Raw genomic sequence first — 23,833 nt, forward strand, 5'->3', positions numbered from 1 at the left:
GCGATGACATCAGATGAGATGAGATCTAGTACAAAAAGTATGTGCAGCACATACTTTTTGTACTAGATCTCATCTCATCTGATGTCATCGCAAAACCGAGATCGGATGAGATGCGATATTGTATACAATATTGTATACAATAATTGTAACGTGTATGGGCACCTTTAGTTTTAACCAGCCAAATCTGAAGAATCCAATCCCAAACTTTCAAGTTTATTTAGCAGTCTGCGATGTGGGACAGTGTCAAAAGCCTTACTAAAGTCTAGATAAGCTGCATCTACAGACCCACCTTGATCTATTACTTTAGTCACCCAGTCAAAAAATTCAATAAGATTTGTTTGACATGATCTTCTCCCAGTAAACCCATGCTGTTTCAGATCCTGTAAATTGCTAATTTTGAGATATTCTACAACTTTTTGTTTTAAGAGTGTTTCCATCAATTTCCCTACTACTGATGTAATGCCTGGTACACACCAGGACGATCCTGCTCGTGAGCGGGTCGTCACAGGAAAGTACGACACGCTCACGAACTGACGGAGCCACCGACTGGCACTGAAAAAGCCCCTGATGTGATCGCAATCCGATCGCGACCCGCACCCACTACAATGGTCGTTTTTGAGATCCTACCTGCAGCAGGTAGGATCTCAGAAAAGACCTAACGACCCGCGGGGCTGCGCATCGGATCGGGATCGAATCAAAAGGGCAGCGAAATGGCCCAAAACACGGCCGATTTACATACAATCAGTCGAGATTGTATCTAAATTGGCTAGTTTTGGGCCATATTGTTGAATAATTCTGTTAATGGTTTTACCAGCTCCCTTTTAAGCTCTTTTAGTATCCTTGGATGTATCCCATCTGGCCCCATTGATTTATCCACTTTCAGGGTACTTGTTTCCTAGCACGGCGCCCGTCGGCTCCCATCGCATACCATTAGTTAAGGTATGCGATGGGACCCGATCTGACCCGATATGAGGGTTTTAAAAGTTTTCTGTACAATTCTGTACAATTTTAACATCGCGTCGCATCGCATGCCATTACAATGGCATGCGATGCGATGCAATGAGACCCGATTTTACATTGGCTCATTACTATGTTAAATGGACCCCCAGACCTGATTTTTAATTGTACAAGCACCCTGATGAGTGATTAATATGTGAAATGCACCCCCATTTTTAACGCCACCCCCACTATCAACGCCCACCTGAAGCGTGGCGAGCGCAGAGAGCCCACGAGGGGCGGCGGTACGCATCCTCCAACCTTTTCATATCCCCACTATCCACGTTGGCGTGGAGTTGATTTTAGATAGTGTGTCTTCATTGTCCCCCTCAAGAAGACTTCCACTCTCTGTCTTCAGTCTAATTATTCCACTTTTTGTTTTTCTCCTTTCACTTTTATACCTCAAAAAAGTTTTCCCCCCTTTACCCACTGACTGAGCCATTTTCTCTTCAGCCTGTGCTTTTGCACATCTGATTACCTTCTTAGCCTCCTTCTGTCTAACAAGATACACCACTTTGTCCTCATTATTCTGCGTCTGCTTAAATTTCTTGAAGGCCAACTTTTTTGCTTTCACAATACTTGCTACTTCTTTGGCAAACCACAATGGCTTCCTTTTCCTTGTGTTTTTCCTAACTCTTTTGACACAAAGTTCTGTTGCTTTTAGTATTGCACTTTTACATTTTCCCCACTTCTCCTGCACTCCTTCCAAGTTCCTCCTGATGTCAGCCTCCCGTCCTCTCTTTGTCCAGGTGCTCGCAAATATAAGTCAGTCTCAACAGACTTAAATTTGCGAAGGCGTGCAAAACCCAACCACGGAATGATTTCAGATTTGCGGGCACATGCGAGGGGATACGGCGGTGAAGTGGGTGGTGTCACAGGGACGGTAACCTGCGAGCTTAGCAGGTTACCGGGTCAATCAGAATGACGCCCCTTGGGTTATGGTAGATCTCTGGGCAGGTTCAGTTGTAGTTAAAATCAATATTAAACTTTTTTTCATTCCCTCCGCAGGAGATAGAGGACAGAATTTTTCAGCTGCGTGTGCTGTTGCACGAAGTGTGAGTGTTGTTATTATTCATCATCTGTATAATAGAGTGCTGTCAGATGGCCCATCAATTCCCTATAATATTCTGTATATTCTGTTTCTAGGGAATTTGCTCGCAAAACCCCCAGAAAGAACTGGGTGATTGGATATAAAGGCCGGAAGCGTCTTGTAAGTTATTTACATTTCTTATATATATCTCTATGGGACCCATTTATTTGCAGAATATTTTATGTATCCCCTAAATGGATGTAGGAGGGACCCCAGCAGGAATCTCCGATCGCTTCTGCATTCTCTCCTGTCCCGTCGCTTCCCCCAAATGCACCCCTATGTATACGCGCAAGAATGGTGACATGTATAACACACACGTAATGGGTTATATTGTCTAATAATCTTCGTTTTCCCCTCTGCAGCAGGTGCTGAAGCCCATACCAGGTACGTCCTGAGATGTTACTAATTACCTTTTATTATATGCAAATTGTTGTTGTTTTACCATCTAATATCCTCATTTTATTTCTCAGAGGTTTCACCAACAGAGAAAGAAGCTGGGAGGTAATTATATCACTTTATTACTTGGACAATATTTGTCTGGTAGAACCGGGCCTCCACCTAATATCGTTAGGTGACCTTTCATCAGTTGTCATCGGCTGTCCTGAATACAATGGAGCTGATTCATACCTGTCCAAAGAGGGGGAGAAATCCACTCACCGTTGAATGGATTTCCCCTCTCCGTGTGCAGCGCGGGGTAAGTCAGTACTTACTCGGCACTTCGATGGCCGTAGGAAGATCGGGGCTGATGATGTCAGCAGCCGTCTCTCCCAACGGCCAGGACCGCCTTCTTTTTCGGGCGTCACATCAAGAGAACGTTAGAGTGAGGCCCACACATTTACACTGGCTTTTAATTAGCCAGCATTACAGCCTGCGATTGCAGGCCATCACCATCTGTGGCCGCGCGGAGGGCTTGCGCATTCGTGGTTCTCCGATAATCTAATCATCACATTAACTATTCCTAGCCAGCAAAAATGTACTTATATAACATACAATAATTATTAAACGTATTGCAGGGATCAGCTCCTAACTGTCACTTCTTTTCTTTTACTGGATCTGTTATAGGCTACTGACCATTAACAACTGGCCAGAAGATGATCGGTAGGTATATGATTGGCTGTATTATGGAGCGTAGATAATATACATGCATCCCATTGGATCCCGGGTGTACAGCTGTATATACTGACACCCCATGGCAGTATACAGAGCGCAGAACAGCATAGTCACTGTGACAGTAGTAATGCTAATGGCCCATTACCCTATTTGTACATAATGTACTCATCTCTCATACACAAGAGAGAATACAGCCATGACGACGTTACCAGGACCTGTGACAGCAGCAATTTCAGTATAGAAGAAAATTAACTTGCAAAAGTCAATTCTCTCTAATGGACAAAACCATGCTGCACTGCAGGCAGTGGCGTAGCTACAGCACCGCAGCCCCCGCGGTCGCGGGGAGGCGCTGGGTAAGTGCGGGCGCCGGGGGGCTGCGGTGCTATTATAATGCCCCATCCCCCGCAGCTTTACCTATGTTCGCTGCGGTGGTCCCGGCTCCCCTGGCTTCATTCTGATGCCATTTCGACGGGCTATCATAAAATGTCTGCCCCCATATAGCAAACAGTTCTATGAAACTGTCTGCTGTATGGGGGCGGCCATTTTGTGATGGTCCGTGTTTAGCATCAGAATGAAGCCAGGAGGGGAGCCGGGACCAGCGCAGCGAATACAGGTAAATATGCAAGGGATGGGGGGGCATGAGCGGCCGGGGTGGTGGAGGGGGGGGCGTGATTTATTATTGGCGGGGGGGGGAGGGCTCCCAAATTATAGTTACGCCGCTGACTGCAGGGGGAGGGGGCAGGTGTAACATGTGCGGAGAGAGTTAGATTTGGGTGAGTTATTTTGTTTCTGTGCAGGGTAAATACTGACTGCTTTTTGTGGGTCCACCCAGGGATGTCTCCTGACCTAGATCAATCACACAGGCTGATTTCAGACCATGGGATAGAATTACTAAGCAGCGGCATTTACCAGCTGCTGATTCCCTGCTGATCTTGGTTCTGATCATGTAAAAGAAACACTACTGGTTTTACATTTTTACATTTCAGGGTCAGATCTGTAGAGAATGTGTATATTGTGTATAGTGCGGTAGTGTCATGTTGTGTGGATCACACTACTGCGCTGCTGAGCTTTGTGTATCACTTACACTTTCTAATTATTGTTATTATTCTAACAGTGAATGGTGGAAGGACCCAGACAACGGTCCCATTATATAAGTAGCTGTTATGTGTCTGTCTAACAGATCTGACACGTATCATCACGTAGCCCTGTCTCCATATATGATGGGAAGGGGCTGATACCTTGTAGCGGGAATGTCATACACACCAGTATGTGCTTACACCCAGTAACACCCTCACCAGGTATTAGTCATGTGTACCCCTGTATATACAGCCCATGGTATATACAGTCCCTTCCATTGCACAGTCCTATAATTTAATCTCTGTTCTTTTTTTTTTAGTAAATCAGTGAGGTTCAGCAGGGAATGGTGGAGGAAGAAATTCCCCAAGTGAGTAGTAACCGGATATTGTACAATGTTTAGTAAATTGACATGAGTGCTGCCTATATTTATTTAAATGCTCAGAGTGTAAGGTGTTGAGGGGGAGATTTATTATATGTCGATCAGGGGAATATGCGCTATCCCCGTGCCTTAAGGCAGGGGATAGCGCTTCCCCTGATCTATCACACCTGCTGGCCGGGTACTTTATCAGCGGCGGTGTGGGGCAGGAGGCATAGTGCAGCTACGATATTTCGTACTGCGCCCCTGCCTCCTGCCTGATTTATGAACGGTCAGCATCGCTGACCGTTCCGCCGCCTGCAGCTATCGACTTTGACAGCTGCAGGCGGCGATGTCCTATACCTACAGCAGGGACAGCGCTGTCCCTGCTGCTGGCGCTGAGCTGCGCTGGGCTCTCGCGTGAGTAGCGAGATCCCGCGCATGCGCAGTCCAGCCGGACGGGGGGAAGGAGACAGCGCGTCAATGTTAACTGACGCGCTGTCAGCTGGAGGGGACATCGCCGGAGGGGGGAGTTAGCGCTCCCCCGCTTCGGCGGCAAGATCTTAGTAGATCTTGTCAGTGTCCCCTTCTGCTTCGCCTCGCTAATGAGGTGAAGCAGGGAGCGTCTCTTAGCGCCGCTATAATAAATCTACCCCTGAAAGAATAAGACAGAGTTTTCACGTTAATTATCAAAAGTATGTCGCCTATGTACCTTGCCAGAGGACCAGATTCGCCTTAATGAATTCATGTCCAGTTCCAAATTGCTTTCTCCTCCCATTTGCTCAAAAATAGATTAGCATAACTTGGAGGGAAATCTGGTCCCTATGGCGGTGCCTGTTCACTTTAAATAATAATTGTTGTCGCACCATGTAAAATGATGTGTAAGAATGAAGTTGATAGCTTTTGTAATGAATTCTATTTGTGTCGGGTGTATTGTGGTGTCTTTCCTTAGAAAGTGTGCTACACTTTCTATACCCTGTGTGTGTTTGATGACTGTGTATAGCGAGGTCACATCGCTAGTGACTAGCCACATGTCATCTTGCCAGTTGATGTCTTGAAGGGTCAGTAGTGTATGTGTTGTATCTTTTAAGTGTGATGGTTGTTGGCTGACTAAAGGTTGCAAGAATTGATCTACAGTATGTATTGAGCTAAGTTTGAAATAAGAGAGTAGATGCCTGAAATGATTGGTTTGCCTGTGGGTTGGGTTCTTGTGTATCTTTGGTAGGTAGTAAAATGACTGGAAATACTGGGTGGTGTGGGTGTAAGAAATAATATTCTTGTTTGTTGATTATCCCTAAGTATAATCCTTTGTGTAAGAGTGTCTGTAGTTCTTGTTTGTATTGTTGAGTGGGATCATTCTTCAGTATGCAATACTGTATGTGTTCGTTGATGTATGCTGCCTTGTCCGCTGGCTTTACTATGAGTTCCTTGTTGTCCTTCTATTCTTTCAGTGCTTCTTGTTCATGTTTGTTTAAATTGTCAAGTCTATGTGTCCCACCCCCAAACCATAGTACTTTTGAACTATAATTTAATTTCTATCTCGCTCTATTTGCTGTTGAATGTACACCCGGAGTTCTCTCACGTATGATATAGTATCATTGATAATTAACGTGACAACTCAGTCTAAGGGGGGTATGCAATCTGGGATCACGGCTGTCAATCCCCGCCGACAGCCATGATCCTGCCCGTTTTTCGGTCAGATCGACCGCATAACGATAGACGGGATTCAATGTCCCGCCTGCCGATGGGCGCAAAGGGGAATGTGGCCGTGAAAACAGAGGTTGATTGTCGATTTGTGGTCTGGATCACGACAATCCACGGCCGTTATCGGCCAAACGGACCCGACAGCTTCTGAAGTCGGGCCCGTTCTGCCGTGATCCCGCATCAATGCTGTCGTTAATGACAGCATTGAATAGGGAGCCATTGAAATCAGGTGATCCCGCAGCACAGACGACTATCGTATGACCGCGGATGCACACCGCTGTCCTTGCGATCACAGCCAGCAATTGGCTAGCCATTGTTATCTGTACAAAAATTGATTGACAGGTGACGGGCGTTTGTGGCGTAACCTCAGCTTCCTTCTGCTGGTTGGGAGGGAGGGCCGCTTATGTCACCAGCCAGCGGCTTCCTTCTCCCCATCGCTATTGCAGCAATAAGTAACATCTAGCTTACTTAGTTCTGTGTATAGTGAGTGATTATGAATGGTTTTCTCCTCCTGTGCCTGGCTGCGATCACATGCAAATTGGAGCAGCGGGTGGAGGGGGAGTCTGGTCAGCAGGGCGGCGTTTACCTGATCGATGGGCTCGGAAAACTGGCAGCCCAGGTCTGAATCGGGCCGATAATCCCATCTCATTCCAGCATTACCCTATATTGAGGGCTAAGATACATGGAAGCGGTGGTGACTGGGGCATTACTAGAGATGTCACCTATACCAGGTGGCATGAATGGGGGTCAGTGATCCCATCCCATTTAGTGACTGTATGTTGGCACGTGATGTATAGAAATGCTCATTCTGTCCCATTGCAGATTCTTCAGCCGTTTCTTTTGTGGAACCTTATATCTTATGAGGTAAGTACACAGGAGCGTCACAGGGGTACTGGCCCTCGTCACCACAGCACCACAGTACTGTCAGGGACGTCCCCAGATTGTCTGTATGGATAGGTATGGAGGTCTGGCCAGTTGGGGATTTACATTAATGTCATGTAGTCAGAATGATAATTACACAGCGACAGCCAGAATAATGGGGGTCGCGGTCTGTAGAGTCAGATTACTTCCCAGTCCCCTTATGGGTAATAACCAGAACTACACCAGATCCCTCCAACGTTACACATATAGCAAAACTATATATATATATATATATATATATATATATATATATATATATATATATATGAGACAAAATAATGTACACAATGTAATCAAGGCGCAATCTAAGGAGGAGCAACTACAATATATCCAAAGAACTTGTTCAACCAAAAAACTAGTAAATAGACAATACAAATAAAATGTTAGGATATGTCCAGAGCGCTGTCCGTAAATATAAGAGAAAGGATTCTTTTTTCTTCTCGCCAAATCAAATGGGTTATGGGGAAAAAGAGAAGAGATGAATGTTTAGGATTAACACTGTGAAAATCAAAAATAAATGTGGGTTTCACAGGACGTACCACAATAATCACAATAAGGCCTTGATAAAGATTTGAAATCGAAACGCGCGTTGGTGGCTATCTGGACTTGCACCTATATGGACTTTTGATTTTCTGGACACTAATTTGAGGTATTTCTTGTGGTGGATTCTCTGACATGTGAGACTTATCCGGAAGGTCCACATCATCCACTTACTTTCATTTTGTTTCCCAGTGGGATATTTAGGGTGATCCATTTTAAATATTTTTTTTATTTTTTTTTTAAAGAATGTTCATTAAAAGTTTTTTTTATCATCATCACTGGTCGTTTGAAATTCCGAGTTAAAGATACCCAGATTTGTTTGAAAATCTCAATGTGAAAAAATTGTTAATTTTTTCTACACTTACTAAAAGAAACCTGTATGTATTTACCCATGCTAATTGAGTGAGTGAAAAACGTACGTTCCATTTTCCTCCAACACCTGGTGAACTTGGTGAAGGCTTCCCACATTAATAAAGATATCGTTATGAGTTTAATTTTACACACTTTATTGTGAGTGTGGTACGTCCTGTGAATCCAACACTTATTTTTGATTTTCAAAGTGATAATCCTACACATTAATCTCTTCTCTTTTTTCCTATAACCCATTTGATTTTGTGAGAGTCAGAGAAGAAAAAAGAATCCTTATATTTACGGACAGCGCTCTGGACATATCCCAAAAATGTATTTACACTATATATATATATATATAGTCTTGATAAAAGGGCACCAGCCCTGAAACGTTGGCTTTAAGACAGTTGTCTGCTTCTACCTTTATTTCCGAGTGACATCCACCGTTTGAAATATATATTATACTTTTGGATGAGCACCGGAGCCGTTGTCCTACAAACAGCTGAGTGCCGGACAGTCTGGACTGTATATATATATATATATATATATATATATATATATATATATATATATATATACACTCCTCCAAACCTGCCGGCACTCTGTGTAAAGATGCAACAGTCCCCGGTGCCCAATCAGAGATAGATGCAAACTCCAATGGAAAGAATGGGACTTGAGAGGCAGACAACAGTGCAATGAAAGCAAGTATATTGTGTCAAGCTTTCGGGGAATTAAACCCCTACTTCAGGACAGGTTTTTGTCCTGAAGAAGGGGTTTAATTCCCTGAAATCTTGACACAATATACTTGCTTTCATTGCACTGTTGTCTGCCTCTCGAGTGCCTTTCTTTCCATTGGAGTTTATATATATATATATATATATATATATATATATTATATATATATATATATATATATATACACAGCACTTACACATCACAGTTACTGCACCCTATCCCCATATTTAATGTATTCCATAATTACTAGCGATTTCCCAATAGGCACATGATGTGTGGTGGGCGCCACCTGCTGGGGGAAGTGTAGTTCATGCAATGGCAGAGCAGTCTGGGGATGGGGGTCAGTGTGTCAGGACCCAATAACATGCAGTCCCCTTGTTACAGCATCTTTCCTGTTATAAAGCCCCCCTCCCCACATCGGGTTACCCCCTACCCTCATCCTGTTAACCCTCCTGCCCACAGTCTTTTACCCCCCTATCCTCATCCCTTTACCCCCCTGCCCATATCCTGTTACCCCCTGCCCTCATCCTGTTACCCCTGCCCTCATCCTGTTACTCCGCTACCCTCATCCTGTTACTCCCCTGCCCACATCCTGTTACTCCCCATCCCTCATCCTGTTATTCCCCTGCCCACATCCTGTTACACCCCTGCCCACATCCTGTTACTCCCCATCCCTCGTCCTGTTACTCCCCTGCCCACATCCTGTTACCCCCCTGCCCACATCCTGTTACTCCGTTACCCTCATCATATTACTCCCCTACCCTCATCCTGTTACCCCCCCTGCCCACATCCTGTTACTCCGTTACCCTCATCCTGTTATCCCCCTGCCTCATCATATTACTCCCCTACCCTCATCCTGTTACCCCCCCCTGCCCACATCCTGTTACCCACCCTGCCGACATCCTCTTACCCCCTGCCCACATCTTGTTACCCCCCTGCCCATATCCTGTTACCCCCTGCCCACATCCTGTTACTCCGCTACCCTCATCCTGTTACCCACCTGCCCTCTTCCTGTTACCCCCCCCCCCCCTTCAACCTGTAAATGCATTAGAGTGACTGTATCTTGGCATGTGCCATTTAATAAATCTTCATTCTTTCTAATTGCAGATACAACCATCAGTACTTTTAGGTGTGTGTCTGTATGTGTGTGAATGTATATATATGTATGCATATGTATGTATATGTATGCATATGTATATATATGTATGCATATGTATGCATATGTATATATATGTATGCATATGTATGTATATGTATATATATGTATGTATATATATGTATGCATATGTATGTATATGTATATATATGTATGCATATGTATGTATATGTATGCATATGTATGTATATGTATGCATATGTATGTATATGTATATATATGTATGCATATGTATGTATATGTATATATATGTATATATATATATGTATGTATATGTATGCATATGTATGTATATGTATATATATGTATGCATATGTATGTATATATATGTATGTATATGTATATATATGTATGTATGCATATGTATGTATATGTATGTATATGTATGCATATGTATATATATGTATGCATATGTATGTATATGTATGCATATATATATATATACATACACACACACACAGTCACACACACTGTGGGGGTCATTCAGACCTGATGTGCTATATGCAGCCCAGCCAGAGTGAAGCCATGCAAGCCTGCAAACTGCTTGCCAGAGTTTACCATGTATACAGATTTCCATCCACAGAAACACTACTCAATACTTCCATCTGGTGGAGACAGCAATAATTACATGTATTTGCACATGGCTTGGATGCCCACAGTATAGACAAGTTCGGCAGCTCTCTCACCAAATCATCCTGAACCCGCCACCACCTTCACGGCCTCCTGCTGATTGCTGCGCCTTTGTTATTACTATGAATAAACAGTGATGTCATTATTACACGATCTGGTCACTTACTATTGCTACTTGCAGTTTAAAAATGTAAGGTTATTCTGGTTGATTCACAATGCTGCGCATTTCTCAGTATTGCAAGGCCAACAGACACCAGCCGCCGCCCAACAGCCCCCCCCTCACCTCACATGCTATCCCCCACAGGCATGAGAATGGATGTTTTGCATAAAAAACATTCACAGCCTTGCGTGCAAGGACAGAATCATTCGATGGTTGCCGACCATCAAATGATTTTACGAGCACGCGCAGATCTGAAACACCTCTGTGGTGTCAGATCTGCGGGAGCCCTGACATCCGCTGCCCATCCCCCACCCCCAGGTTATCGAGGAATTCTCATGGAAACGCCCAGCATTTTCATGGAAACGCCCATGAAACGCTGGGTGTTCCCATGGGTGAATCCCCTGGCCCACCGTCCCCTGCCTACACTGTTGTGTGTGAGCACCCGGGCGAATAATCTATTCACCGTGGCCACTAGCACACAGCCGCAACACATGTGTTGCAGTGGGACTACATTAGCTGGAAAACAGCAAATGTAGTCCCACTGCACAAAAGTGGAAGAGGTAAAAAAGCAAGGAAGAGGTAAGCAACAATCGACCAGTGAGCCTTACATCAGTAGTAGGAAAGTTGATGGAAAAGAGTTGTAGAATATCTCAAAACCAGCAATTTACAGGATCCGAAACAGCATGGGTTTACTGGGGGAAAATCATGTCAAACAAATCTTATTGACTTTTTTGACTGGGTGACTAAACTAATAGATCAAGGTGGGGCTGTAGATGTAGCTTATCTAGACTTTAGTAAGTCTTTTGACACTGTCCCACATCGCAGACTGTTAAATAAACTTGAAAGTTTAGGATTGGATTCTGGATAGTTGAATGGATAAGATCGTGGTTGCAGGACAGAAAAAAGAGAGTTGTAGTAAATGGAGTACAGTCAAAGGAGGGAAAGGTTACAAGTGGAGTACCCCAGGGATCTGTACTTGGACCAGTGCTTTTTAATATTTTTATTGATGATATTGCAAATGGAATTGAGGGTAAAATGTGCCTTTTTGAAGATGACACAAAGGTATGCAACAGGTTAGACACACCAGGAGGGGTAAAACAAATGAATGATGATCTAGGTAGATTAGAGGAATGGTCAAGAGCATGGCAACTACAGTTTAATGCTAAAAAATGGAAAATCATGCACTTGGGTCTCAAAAATCCAAAGACTAAATATAGTATAAATGGCGGTACTTGTGTATTATCACGGCGCCCAGAATCCCTACGTACGGCACTGTAGGGAAATCGCATTGCATGGGCCATTATAGCGGCATGCAATGCGATGCGTTTTTTTAAAGTTAATTAATACCCCTTTCAGACAGAAAAATCCCAAAAACCCAGGTATTTCCCGGATACAAAAACCTGGGTACAACTAGGCAGCAAGGGGCTGACCCCCTTTCACACAGGAGCAAAAACCCGGGTATTTCACGTGTCGACCCCTTTCACACAGAAGCCGGATTTTTCCTGTAAAACTCTGTGTCATAAGAATAGGACAGTTTTAAAGGCACACAGAGATGAGGTCATCAAAAGTGGGTGGTGACTGCTCACTGCATTTCATTAACCATGGCATGACACAAGGATATGTTGTAAACAAGTTTTATTGTTTTTATATACTGGAAGGTACATGTTACCTCACATGGCTGTCAGTATATTTGCAATGTTTGAGTACACTGTGGCATCTTTGACTGTCCCAGTCATCTGTTTGCCGATATCCTCCTCCCTCTCACTGCCAGCAGCTCTCACCTCTTGCTTCTACCAGTGGGCCATGCTATCCTTTTTTCAGCTCCCTAATGACCTCAGAGGCCAGCTCCATTGCCATGCCCTCCCAGCCAATCAGAGAAGCCTATCCTCACAACCAATCAGCCAGCACCCCACCAGGAGAGCCAATCAGTGCCTAACAATGTGTAATAATCCCAAAAACCCGGGTCGTTTCCTTTCAGACAGCCGGCGATCCGGGTTTTTGGAATACAGACCCGGGAAAAACCCAGGTAAATACCTGGGTCGAAGTCCCGGAACTTTAGACCCGTGTTGACCCTTTCAGACAGAAGAAAAACCCGGGTCGACACGGCAAGAGCAGGGAAATTCCCGGGTCTTTTTTTCTGTCTGAAAGGGGTATTATTCACTGCTCATGTCCCCAGGCCATCTCATCGCACCTCCCGAAAAATCGCATGCGATGCGATTTTATTAAAGTTAATTTATTCACTGCTCATGTCCCCAGGCCATCTCATCGCATGGCATCGCACCTCCCGAAAAATCACATGCGATCGCATGCGATTTTTTGATCGCATGCAATTTTATGGGGTGCCATGCCATGCCAGACACTTGGATAGCATGCAATTATGTTTGAATGACCAGCCCACAATCCACGCCAACCCAAAGAGTGGCTAGAGTCCGTCCAACCTTTTCATTCCCCTACTATCCACGTCGGCGTGGAGTTGATTTCATTTAGTGTGGCGAGCGCAGCGAGCCACCGAGCCCGAAGCGTGGCGAGCGTAGCGAGGGGACGCGCAACCCATGTAAAGTAATCCGCGTAATCCGCAATGCGATTTCCCTACGCAGAATAGCCCTCTATGTATTTGGCGTAGTGGGCGCCGTGATAATACACAAGTACCTAAATGGCTTTATAATGGAAACTACTGAGGAAGAGAGGGATCTAGGTGTAACTATTTCAGGCAACTTAAAGGCAGGTAGGCAATGTAACAAAGCAATGAAGAAGTCAAGTCAGATGCTTGGTTGCATAGGGAGAGGAAACAGCAGTAGAAAGAAAGAAGTAATAATGCCACTGTATAGGTCATTGGTACGACCTCATCTAGAGTACTGTGTTCAGTTCTGGCGGCCATCTCCAGAAGGATATAAATACATTAGAGACTGTACAAAGAAGGGCAACTAAAATGGTGCATGGCCTACATCACAAAACGTACCAGGTAAGACTAACATATCTTAATATGTATAGTTTAGAGCAGAGAAGGGAAAGGGGGACATGATAGAAACTTTCAAATATATCAAGGGTATTAACAAGGCATACCCTCCAACATGACCCATTCCATTAGGTACAACATGCTCTGTTCCTGGACTTCCCTGCCAGTGGCAGTTACAGAGGTTGGACTCCAGTACAGTCCAAAATTCAAAGAGGGGGTCACATCAACTGCCAGTGTGGCTCCCCTTTTTGAATATTGGACTGTGCTGCAGCCCCACCTCTGTAACTGCCACTGGTAAGGAAGTCCAGAAACAGAGCATTTTGTACCTAATGGAATGGGCCATGTTGGAGGGTATGACAAGGTACAGGGGGGAGACATTCTTCACAGGAAGAGAAGCAACAGAACACAGGGACATGCACTGAAACTAGAGGGAGGAAGATTCAGGGAAACTTGAGGAAGAATTGCTTCACAGAAAGAGTAGTAGATAAGTGGAATAGCCTCCCACCAGTCATCGCGTATTATACCCTGAATTGTGGCCCGGGAATCCATTTTCCAAAATGAGCGGGTCTGGTGCAGCGTGGCCGGGAGCAGCAAAGGCAGAGGGGCTGCAGAGCAGGGGAGGCCGGGGAGCAGCAAAGCCAGAGGGGCTGCGGAGCAGCAGAGCAGGGGAGGCCGGGGAGCAGCAGCGAAGGGGAGGCCTGGGAGCAACAGAGCAGGGGAGGTCTGGGAGCAGCAAAGCAGGGCAGCAATAGAGCAGGGGAGACCGGGGAGCAACAGATCAGGGGAGGCTGGGGAGCAGCAGAGCAGGGGAAGCCTGGGAGCAGCAGAGCAAGGGAGGCCGTGGAGCAGCAGAGCAGGGGAGACCGGGGAGCAGCAGAGAAGGGGAGGCCAGGAGCAGCAGAGCAGAGGAGGCCTGGGAGCAGCAGATAAGGGGAGGTCTGGGAACAGCAGAGAAGGGGAGACTGGGGAGCAGCAGAGCAGGGGAGACCGGGGAGCAGCAGAGCAGGGGAGCAGCAGAGGAGGGGAGACCGGGGAGCAGCAGAGCAGGGGAACCCTGGGAGCCCATGGGGAGGCCCTGGAGCAGCAGAGCAGGGTAGGCCGCGGAGCAGCAGAACAGGGGAGGCCGCGGAGCAGCAGAACAGGGGAGGTCGGAGAAGCAGAGCAGGAGAGGCTGGGAAGAAGCAGAGCAGGGGAGGCCTGGGAGCAGCAGAGCAGGGGAGGCCTGGGAACAGGAGAGCAGGGGAGACTGGGGAGCAGCAGAGCAGGGGAGACTGGGGAGCAGCAGAGCCTGTGCCAACCAACGTGGTGTCCTCCTGGAGGCGTGGACTGCTAGTCGCCTGGATCACGGTGTCCTCTTGGAGGCATGGACTGCTAAGCGCCTGGACCACGGTGTCCTCCTGGAGGCATGGACTGCTGGTCACCTGGACCACGGTGTCCTCCTGGAGGCATGGACTGCTGAGTGCCTGGACCACGGTGTCCTCCTGGAGGCGTGAATTGCTGAGCGTCTGGACCAGTGTCAGAAACAGTGTCCTCTTGGTGGCTAAGTGTGTCTGGAAAAAGAGAAAACAAAATAACATAAATAAAAAAAAAAAGTGTGTGAGTGTGTAAGGGACACTGTGTGCAGAATGTGTGTGTGCCTCTTACACATACAAATGCCGAACATACTGCCCCTTACACACACAAATTCCGAACATACTGGGCACCACACACATACTGCCCCTTACACACAAATGCTGTACATACTGCCCCTTACACACACCACACACATACTGCCCCTTATACACACAAATACCAAACATACTGACCCTTGCACACACCACACATACTGCCTCTTACACACAAATTCCAAACATACAGTACTGCCCCTTATACACAAATGCCGAACATACTGCCCCTTACACACACCACACATACTGCCTCTTACACACAAATGCCAAACATATTGCCCCTTATACACAAATGCCGAACATACTGCCCCTCACACACTCACCACACACATACCGCCCCTTAGACACAAATGCCAAACATACTGCCCCTTACACACACACCACACATACTTCCTCTTACACACAAATGCCAAACATACTGCCCCTTACACACAACACACACATACAGCCCGTTATACGTATAAATGCCATAATACTGCCCCTTACACACAAATGCTGTACATACTGCCCCTTACACACACCACACACATACTCTCCCTTACACACACCACACACATACTGCCCCGTTATACACACAAATGCCGAACATACTGCCCCTCACACACACACCACACATACCGCCTCTTACACACAAATACCAACATACTGCCCCTCAAATGTACCACACACATACTGCCCCTTACACACAAATGCCGAATATTCTGCCCCTTACACACACCACACATATACAGCCACTTATACACATAAATGCCATAATACTGCCCCTTATACACAAATGCCATACATACTGCCCCTTACACACACCACACACATACTGCCCCTTACACATCTCACACATTCTGCCTCTTATACACACAAATGCCGAATATACTGCCCCTTACACACACCACACACATACTGCCTCTTATACAAACAGCACCCACTCCCCCTAATATACAAACTGCCCTTTACACACACTCTCACTACCCCTTACACACACACACCACCTACTGCTCCTTACACACACTCACATACCGCTCCTGCACACACATACATACTGATTATTAGAATAACCTGCCCTAAATACTAAAATAGGCGGGTATGATTAAATTTATTTATTTTATTTATTTACAGTTTCTTATATAGCGCAGCAGATTCCGTTGCGCTTTACAATAGTAGACAGTGATAGCACAAACTGGGTAACAACAGACAGAGTCGGAGGTAGGAGGGCCCTGCTGCAAGCTTATAAAGACCATATAATCAATATATCACAATTAAAATCAAGCATGAATATATAATATCTGACAGATACATTATCTAGAAACACAATCTTAATAAACTGTATATATAAATGAGTTGCATTTATGTATCCACCCGATTCCTAGGGATGGTGCTGAGAAATTGGGTGAAAAGTGGCCAAATGGCCTGTGACTGACATCCGCTATAACACGATGCCAGGTCCCGTACTCACCGGTTTGGAGGCCGGATGTGCAGCCGACAGCTGGGTGCATCGTATCCGATTTTCCTGGATCTCCTGCGGCAGCGCACCGGTAGTCCTTTTACATGCAATAAATCAAATGTAAATATGGCACATGAAGCGCGAAATCGGATGATGGACTCCCGGGGGTATACAAGGGGAAACATTTGCGATGTGTATGGGTATACTTAAGGTGCCCATACACAGTGCGATTTTTCCTGTGCGTGTTGTACTAAACCGCATTGCATCGGATGCGATCCAATCGCATGCGATGCGATCCGAAGGCAGTACAAAAAGTATGTGCAGCACATACTTTTGTACTGTGCGATGATATGCCTGCGGGAGTGCGCATCGCATTCCATAGGAGGCAGCCGTCATTCCACGTCATTCTGCATGTAACATATGTATAATAGTGTTAGCAAGATGTGTACTAAAAATATAGTTCATAGGTCTAATAATTTCAGAAATATTGATATAAATGATATTTTCTCCCATTATAGTCAATTGTCATTCCTTTTCAGCAGACCAGACTGACATCCCCTGATTTTGGAAACAATTTCATGTTTTCTTAAATAAAAAATGTATAGTGTACAAACCCTACAGTACTTCTGAGAGATATCTTTTACTTTCTCATCTAGGGCCAGATTCTCTAAGCTTCAAAAGTGATAAAATAGATAGACAGCCAGCCAATCAGCTCCTGCCTGACATTTTTCAAACACAGTCTGTGACATGGCAGGTAGGAGCTGATTGGCTGGCTGTTTATCACTCTCCATTTTATCACTTTTGAAGCTTAGAGAATCTAGCCCCTAGTGTGTATGGGGCTTTACTACTACAATCCTTCAACTGTATTGCAGCATGCTAGGAATGTTACAGTGTTTGTGTGACCTGTCACCTGCAAGACAAAGTTTACTTCCTTGCGTCTCGTGGAAATCCTCCCTAGAAGTGACGTAAGAGTGGGGGATTCTGACCATATATGACAATTTCCTGCTATACTCAAGGCTCCCACCGACTGACTGTAGCTGGGCGCCTTCCAGCCCCTCTCTCGCTATCCAAACTAACTGTGAGCCTTGACTTCAGCCATGACAAACCGAAACGGTAAGGAGAGTGCTGTGCCACCCCCTGCTGAGGAGGAGATGTTAGGAAACAAGGGCTGCAGTCTGTCATGTTCTTGATCACATGTATACTACAATGAGTGTATTAGTTAGGAATGTCTGCTATTTGCTACAGAGGCCTTAGGATGTAATTATTTTATCTTCTTAAAGATCTGGACACTTAAGGGGACTACACACGTAGCAATGTGTGTTCTGAGCGATGCTTTACTGCTCAGAACGCTCAGATTGCTCAGCACACAGTGCTGCACAGCGATGTATCACCGCTGAGTGATCTGTCAGAGCCTGTGTTCTCCTGTGAGAACACTGGCCCCAACCGATTAATAACCAGCGTGCTGGTTATTAATCGCCAGGAGATAGCGATGCACCGGTATATGCATCGCTATGGCCCCTACACTATTATGCTTGAGTGTTGTGAGTACAGTGAGCCACTGAGGCATATAATAATATAAAGCTCCTGCTTTCCCTACAGCAGACACAGAATATTATATCACTGGAATAGCTATGGCTGGCATATATGTTAATAAACTGAAAGAGCTAAATTATACGTGATCTTGAGCCTGGTTTAGCTCTGATCGAATTTGCAGTCCTGGCTATTGGACGACCATGCACAGTCCTCACAGTGCCTGCGTGAGCCGTCCGTCAGAACAAAGGATGGGGCCATTCGCAAGTTGTGTGACAGGTGTCAGGCGTTTGGGGGGGCAGGAGTTGGCTTTTCCTGGAAGTGCCCATGAAAACGCACACAGGTTGCTGGTGTCACCAGCGTCCTTCTCCCTGCGGGCTTCGCAGCACTGAGTAAGTCAGTCCCGCGAACAGGGACACGACTCTGGCAGGGTGGCGTTTACCCGATTGCTGGGCTTTGAAAATTTGCAGCCCAGTGATCCGGTCTGAATCAGACCCCTTACCACAAGGGGTGACATATCATGCTTTAGGTTATTTAGCCAACATTGAGATGTGTGACATGCTGTAAGACTTATGTACATGGAAAACTGGATGTGCAACAGTTTGCAATACATTTCAGGCCATGAAATCATGCAGGGTCCAGTTCTGCCACTCCCTGTCTATGCTTATTACAGTGTATGTTGCAATATGTCAGCAATATATTGGTGTAGGCTCCATATGTAGAAAGCTCAGTACTTGATAAATAACATATTCATTATTTAATAAACATACTTCTCTTGAATTAAAAGTACATATATATGAAAGGAAATGTTGTATAGCAATCAGGCATATTACATAGCAGGGCCGTAACTAGGGGGGGGGCTGGGGGGTCACGCGCACCGGGCGCTGGAGGTGAGGGGCGCTGTGAGGTCCGGTGACAGGTGTGTGGACGCTGTAGCGGCATGTTACTTTGACTCCATCCATCTCCTACTAGCGCGGCTGCAGGAAGCGCTGATGACTTCGAAAAGACTTGCCGGACGCTGATTGGCTGAATTCAGCCAATCAGCGTCCGGCAAGTCTTTTTGAAGTCATCAGCGCTTCCCGCCGCAGCGCTAGTAGGAGACGGACGAAGTCAAAGTAAGATGCGGCTACACTATTCTTGCCTCACATGCTGCGGCTTCAACGGAGGAGAGGAGGCTGAGAAGCCCGGAGAGCCACACCCAGCTGTCCGCCGCCGCCCCACGTGACCCAGCCCGGACAGCAGCAGCATGGGATGAGGAGGAGAAGGGCAGCAGCCGTGGCGGTGAGAGGACTGTGCGGGGAGGGGGGGGTCTCCAGCGCCAGGGACAAGGCGTCATTTGGTCCGGTCCCCCCTGTCAGCTGCTAACTAAGCAGCGGGGAATAAACGCTGTGCGCATGCGCACAGCATCTATTCCCGCAGCCAGGGGGCTGGGGGCATGGCAAGAGGCTCACAGAGCCTCTGGGTCATGCCCCCATAGCGGCAAAATGGGGGCATGGCCTCGCGGGAGAGCAGCGATTATAGGCCACGCCCCAAATTAGGCCACGCCCCCCGAAAATTTCGACGCGCCTCCGGCGCGCAGCAGCATCACTAGGGGGGTGGGGGGCACCAAAAGACTGCCTTGCCCTGGGCGCCGGAAACCCTAGTTTCGGCCCTGAACATAGGATAAACTGAATGAAGATTTAAACAATCCTTTCCTAATATCTTATCAGTATAGAAAGAGGATACCAAGGTGAAGTGCATTATTAATAGCACAGACTCAAATAATGCTGCTTTCACACCACAAGACCGCACATATTACCGTTTTAAAATTGTTAAAAATAGGCAAAATACCGTTTTTTAGTGCGGTCTAAAATAAGTTCATTATTAATCTTATTTATTTTGGGGGGTTTATATGGACATACTGTATGATCATGTATATTTTGTACATTACAGTATTCCACCAATATTGATGAGTTTATTTTCTTTAGGATATAATCAATAAGATATTATTTATTGTTTTGGTTCTCAGTTTTAATCATTTCTATTTTTTTATTGATAAAAAAAGGTTAATTTGTATAGGCCCGATCTCTTTTTTTTTTATGTATATATTATATTATTACTAGCAGAGGGATCTGGCAAATGCTGGGTCACCTCAATCTGCCCCCCTCCTCTAACTGGTTTAGCAGCCCCTTCCTCCCTCATTCTGATAGGTCACCCTACCCTCTGAACTCCTGCTCCGGCCCCACGACTGGTACTCACCCAGTCCTATTCATCCCTGCTCCACCCCTATATGCCCCCCCTCCCTTCCCAGCTGGGTGTTATCCTGTCCTCTCGACCCATGAGGACATGAGCCTACTTCTGGGCTTTTCTACATAAAGACACAACCATCTTTTATCTTCCCCACCATTAAAAAAAAACCTGTACCTTCTCCTGAGACAAGCTAGTCTCACTGGACATATTGATATAAAATAGGCCTGTTTCTAATCTGAAATAGTACTAAAGCCCTGTACACATGCATCGATTTTTCCCGATTTTTTATTCGATTTTGCTTATAGAAGCAAAATCGAATACTAAACGAAATCGAATGGTTTTTGTGTCACTTTCGATCTGCATTCGATTTGATGCGCGCTCCCGTTTTCACAAAATCGAACAGAAAAATCTACTGTGCAGCCAAGAAAATATCGAATTCGATCTAGTAAATCGAATGTGTACAATGTACCATGAATGTATATGGAATTCGATATCGAAATTCGATATCTAATGCAAAAGTACAGATCTAATGCCAAATCGAATGTAAAGATCTAATGCCAGATCTAATAGAAAATCGAATCTTACATCGAATCAAAAGCAAATCGATGTGTGTATACAGGGCTTGAGATACATATACAATTATTCTTATTAAAAGCAAAATACATTTGTGTCTTAGTAAAATCTGCCTTAACTCCATTTCACAGCATTAGGATCCGATTCAGACCCATTGGGATGGGCTGTGAATTCGTTGGGATCTGATCACTCGCAGTCCAGCGTGCAGGACTGAATCAGGCCATTAATGTAACATTTTTTTGTTGTTGTTGTCCTATCCAATAAATGGCTGCCCTTGGGACTGTGCACATTGATCAACTGTCTGATTTATTCTCATTTCCCAGAAAGGCAGTTTCCCTATGCTCTTTCCAAAATCTACATAGGCATAAAGAACAAAAACAGCTGGAGGCTTTGCCCTCTGTTGATGTGATGTTCACAGGCATTACCACATCTGTAGTTAGCTGTAATTTTATACTGTTTCCGTAAACTATTCTACTTTGGGGAAATCTACTTTGTTAATCCCTATTCGCTTACACTGTCACTGTGTTATCTTCATTTTTTGTACTGGCAAACATTGTGCTTGTGAATGTATTAATGCAAGTGTAATCTATTAAGCCTGGGGTAGCCAATCCTAGTCCTCGAGAGCTACCAACAGTGCGTGTTTTGCAGGTCTCCTCACAGAATCACAAGTGAGCTAATTAGCTCCATCTGTGTATCTTTTAAAATGTGTCAGTGATTAATGAGTGCAGCTGTGCAGCAGCTAGGTTGTCTGGAATATATGAACTGTTGGTAGCTCTCGAGGGCTGGGGTTGGCTACCACTGTATTAAGCCATTAATAGTTACAGCAGACTTTATGTAACTGTAGTGTGTATTAGGGGCATAGAACACTCAATTTACATAAACAACCGAAACCTGTTAAGTGACGTCTATTATCTCACACATATATATATAGTGCCAGAAATAACGTAAAAATTATAGTAATTCACTGATCGCTGGTCCATTTTCGGCTGATAAAAATGGCCACTAATTTGATACCGCGACAATGACGATCATCATCACTGTCATTATCGCAATATCTGGCTGGTTTTATCGCCCAAAAATAATGCGGGGCTAATAGAATATCAGTCAGAGTACTATAACTTGTGTTATTTGTGTGTAGATGGACACTAATTTCATACGAAGGAATTATTGTAACTTTGGAGCTTATTCAGGTCCGTACGGGTCGCCGGGTGCACGCACCCAACATCGTGGCCGGCATTGCCATGAAAATGCTGGGCGATCCAATGGAAATTGCCCGATAATGTGGGCGCCAGGGGCGGGTAGCTGACATCACCGGATGTCAGCTGCCTACCTACTTCCTTCAGAATGCCCACGCACATCTAAGGTTGCTCTGTGGATCCCAGAATTTGACCCTAAAAGCACGAGGATTTGAATTGAGCCATGGAAGCTTCCAATCCTGGGTTTCCAGGATTAGCCTGCACATGCTCAAATGCTGCCCAGCTGCACCTGCCCCTCGCTGTGCGCAGCGTGACTTGGTCAGAGGTCATGCTGCGCAGCCCACCAACCTCACTGTTTCTGGCTGCCATACTGATCGCCTGCCAGGAATGAGAAAATGATTGGCCACTCTATTTTGTGATCCCACATATTCCAATACTACCTAAGCAATTCTCTCAGTTATTCCTATCATAGGCGTGCGCACAGGGGGTGCCGGGGGTGCACAGGCTCCTATGACAAAACAGAAAGCAGCTAATGGAGCAGTACATTCTTAAGGTCCATACACACTGGGCGACTATACCCAGCGTGTATGGACAACGATGATCGCGTTCATCGCTGCGGGGAAAGCCGCTCAGTGCATACACACTGAGTGGCTTTCCCTCTGCCCGGTGCAGACGGAGGGGGGGAGGACGGCATTGCATAGCGCAGTGCTATGCAAAGCCATCCTGAAAGCCGCTCATCTGCTGGTATAACCAGCAGATGAATGGCTTTCCCAGTGATGTTGCAGAAGCGCGCAGCAACGCTCATCACCGGACCATTCAGCTTTGAGCTGAAAGGCACTCAAACCTCCTGTTTTGAGCGACTTTCAGCTCAAAGTCACCCAGTGTGTATGGGCCTTTATATCTTTAATAATGGTTAGCAACAGCTACATGTGTAAAATCTAATTTTGTTTTTGAGAATACTGAAATTTACAATGATTAGGAAAAATATATTACTTGTAGCAATTTTTTGTTTTCTTGTGAGCTGGAAAACATCAGGTCATAGTGATAGCATACACAGGGTATTTGTGTACATGTTGGAAGTGGCATGCTGTACTGCTGGACAGAATGTGACCTGTGGGATAAGAGCACATTAGTTATGGGGAGGCTGGCTTGACATCAGCTGCTTCTTGCTGAAACCACTGCTGATGCAGCAAAGAGGAAATGTAATATGTTATGTAATTGAGGAGATTCCTTAGTTGTTTGTGATGATCAGTGTTCGCGAAAACCACCCAAAAAAGTGGGTCCCGGGGACCCTTCACTTCTAAAAATTGGGGTCCTACCGGACCTTTTCTGGGTCCTAACGGAATAAAGCCTCCTCTCCCCTTCTCCCCAGCATGGCACATGTGGGTTGGGGGGGGGGAAGTATCAATTGGCCCACTTGCA

At 45.6% G+C, this 23,833-nt stretch overlaps 1 protein-coding gene and 1 long non-coding RNA gene across 2 annotated transcripts in view; both read left to right on the forward strand.

The window, feature by feature from the left end:
* Positions 1-4,001: 4,001 nt before the first annotated feature.
* LOC146072507 (uncharacterized) lies at positions 4,002-10,029 on the forward strand. Its single transcript, XR_014473161.1, has 3 exons — positions 4,002-4,640; positions 7,155-7,196; positions 9,984-10,029. It is a non-coding gene; the product is annotated as an uncharacterized LOC146072507 (long non-coding RNA).
* Positions 10,030-17,859: 7,830 nt separating this feature from the next.
* Positions 17,860-23,833, forward strand: part of PFKFB3 (6-phosphofructo-2-kinase/fructose-2,6-biphosphatase 3) — a 37,350-nt gene continuing 31,376 nt past the window's right edge. Inside the window, exon 1 of the mRNA XM_083183379.1 lies at positions 17,860-17,996. Within this exon, the coding sequence (XP_083039505.1) occupies positions 17,981-17,996 (16 nt within the window). The 5' untranslated portion in view covers positions 17,860-17,980. The remainder of the gene's footprint in view (positions 17,997-23,833) is intronic.

The sequence above is a fragment of the Crinia signifera genome, chromosome 4 (assembly GCF_055691185.1).
Source record: "Crinia signifera chromosome 4, ASM5569118v1, whole genome shotgun sequence".
Classification (NCBI taxonomy): domain Eukaryota; kingdom Metazoa; phylum Chordata; class Amphibia; order Anura; family Myobatrachidae; genus Crinia; species Crinia signifera.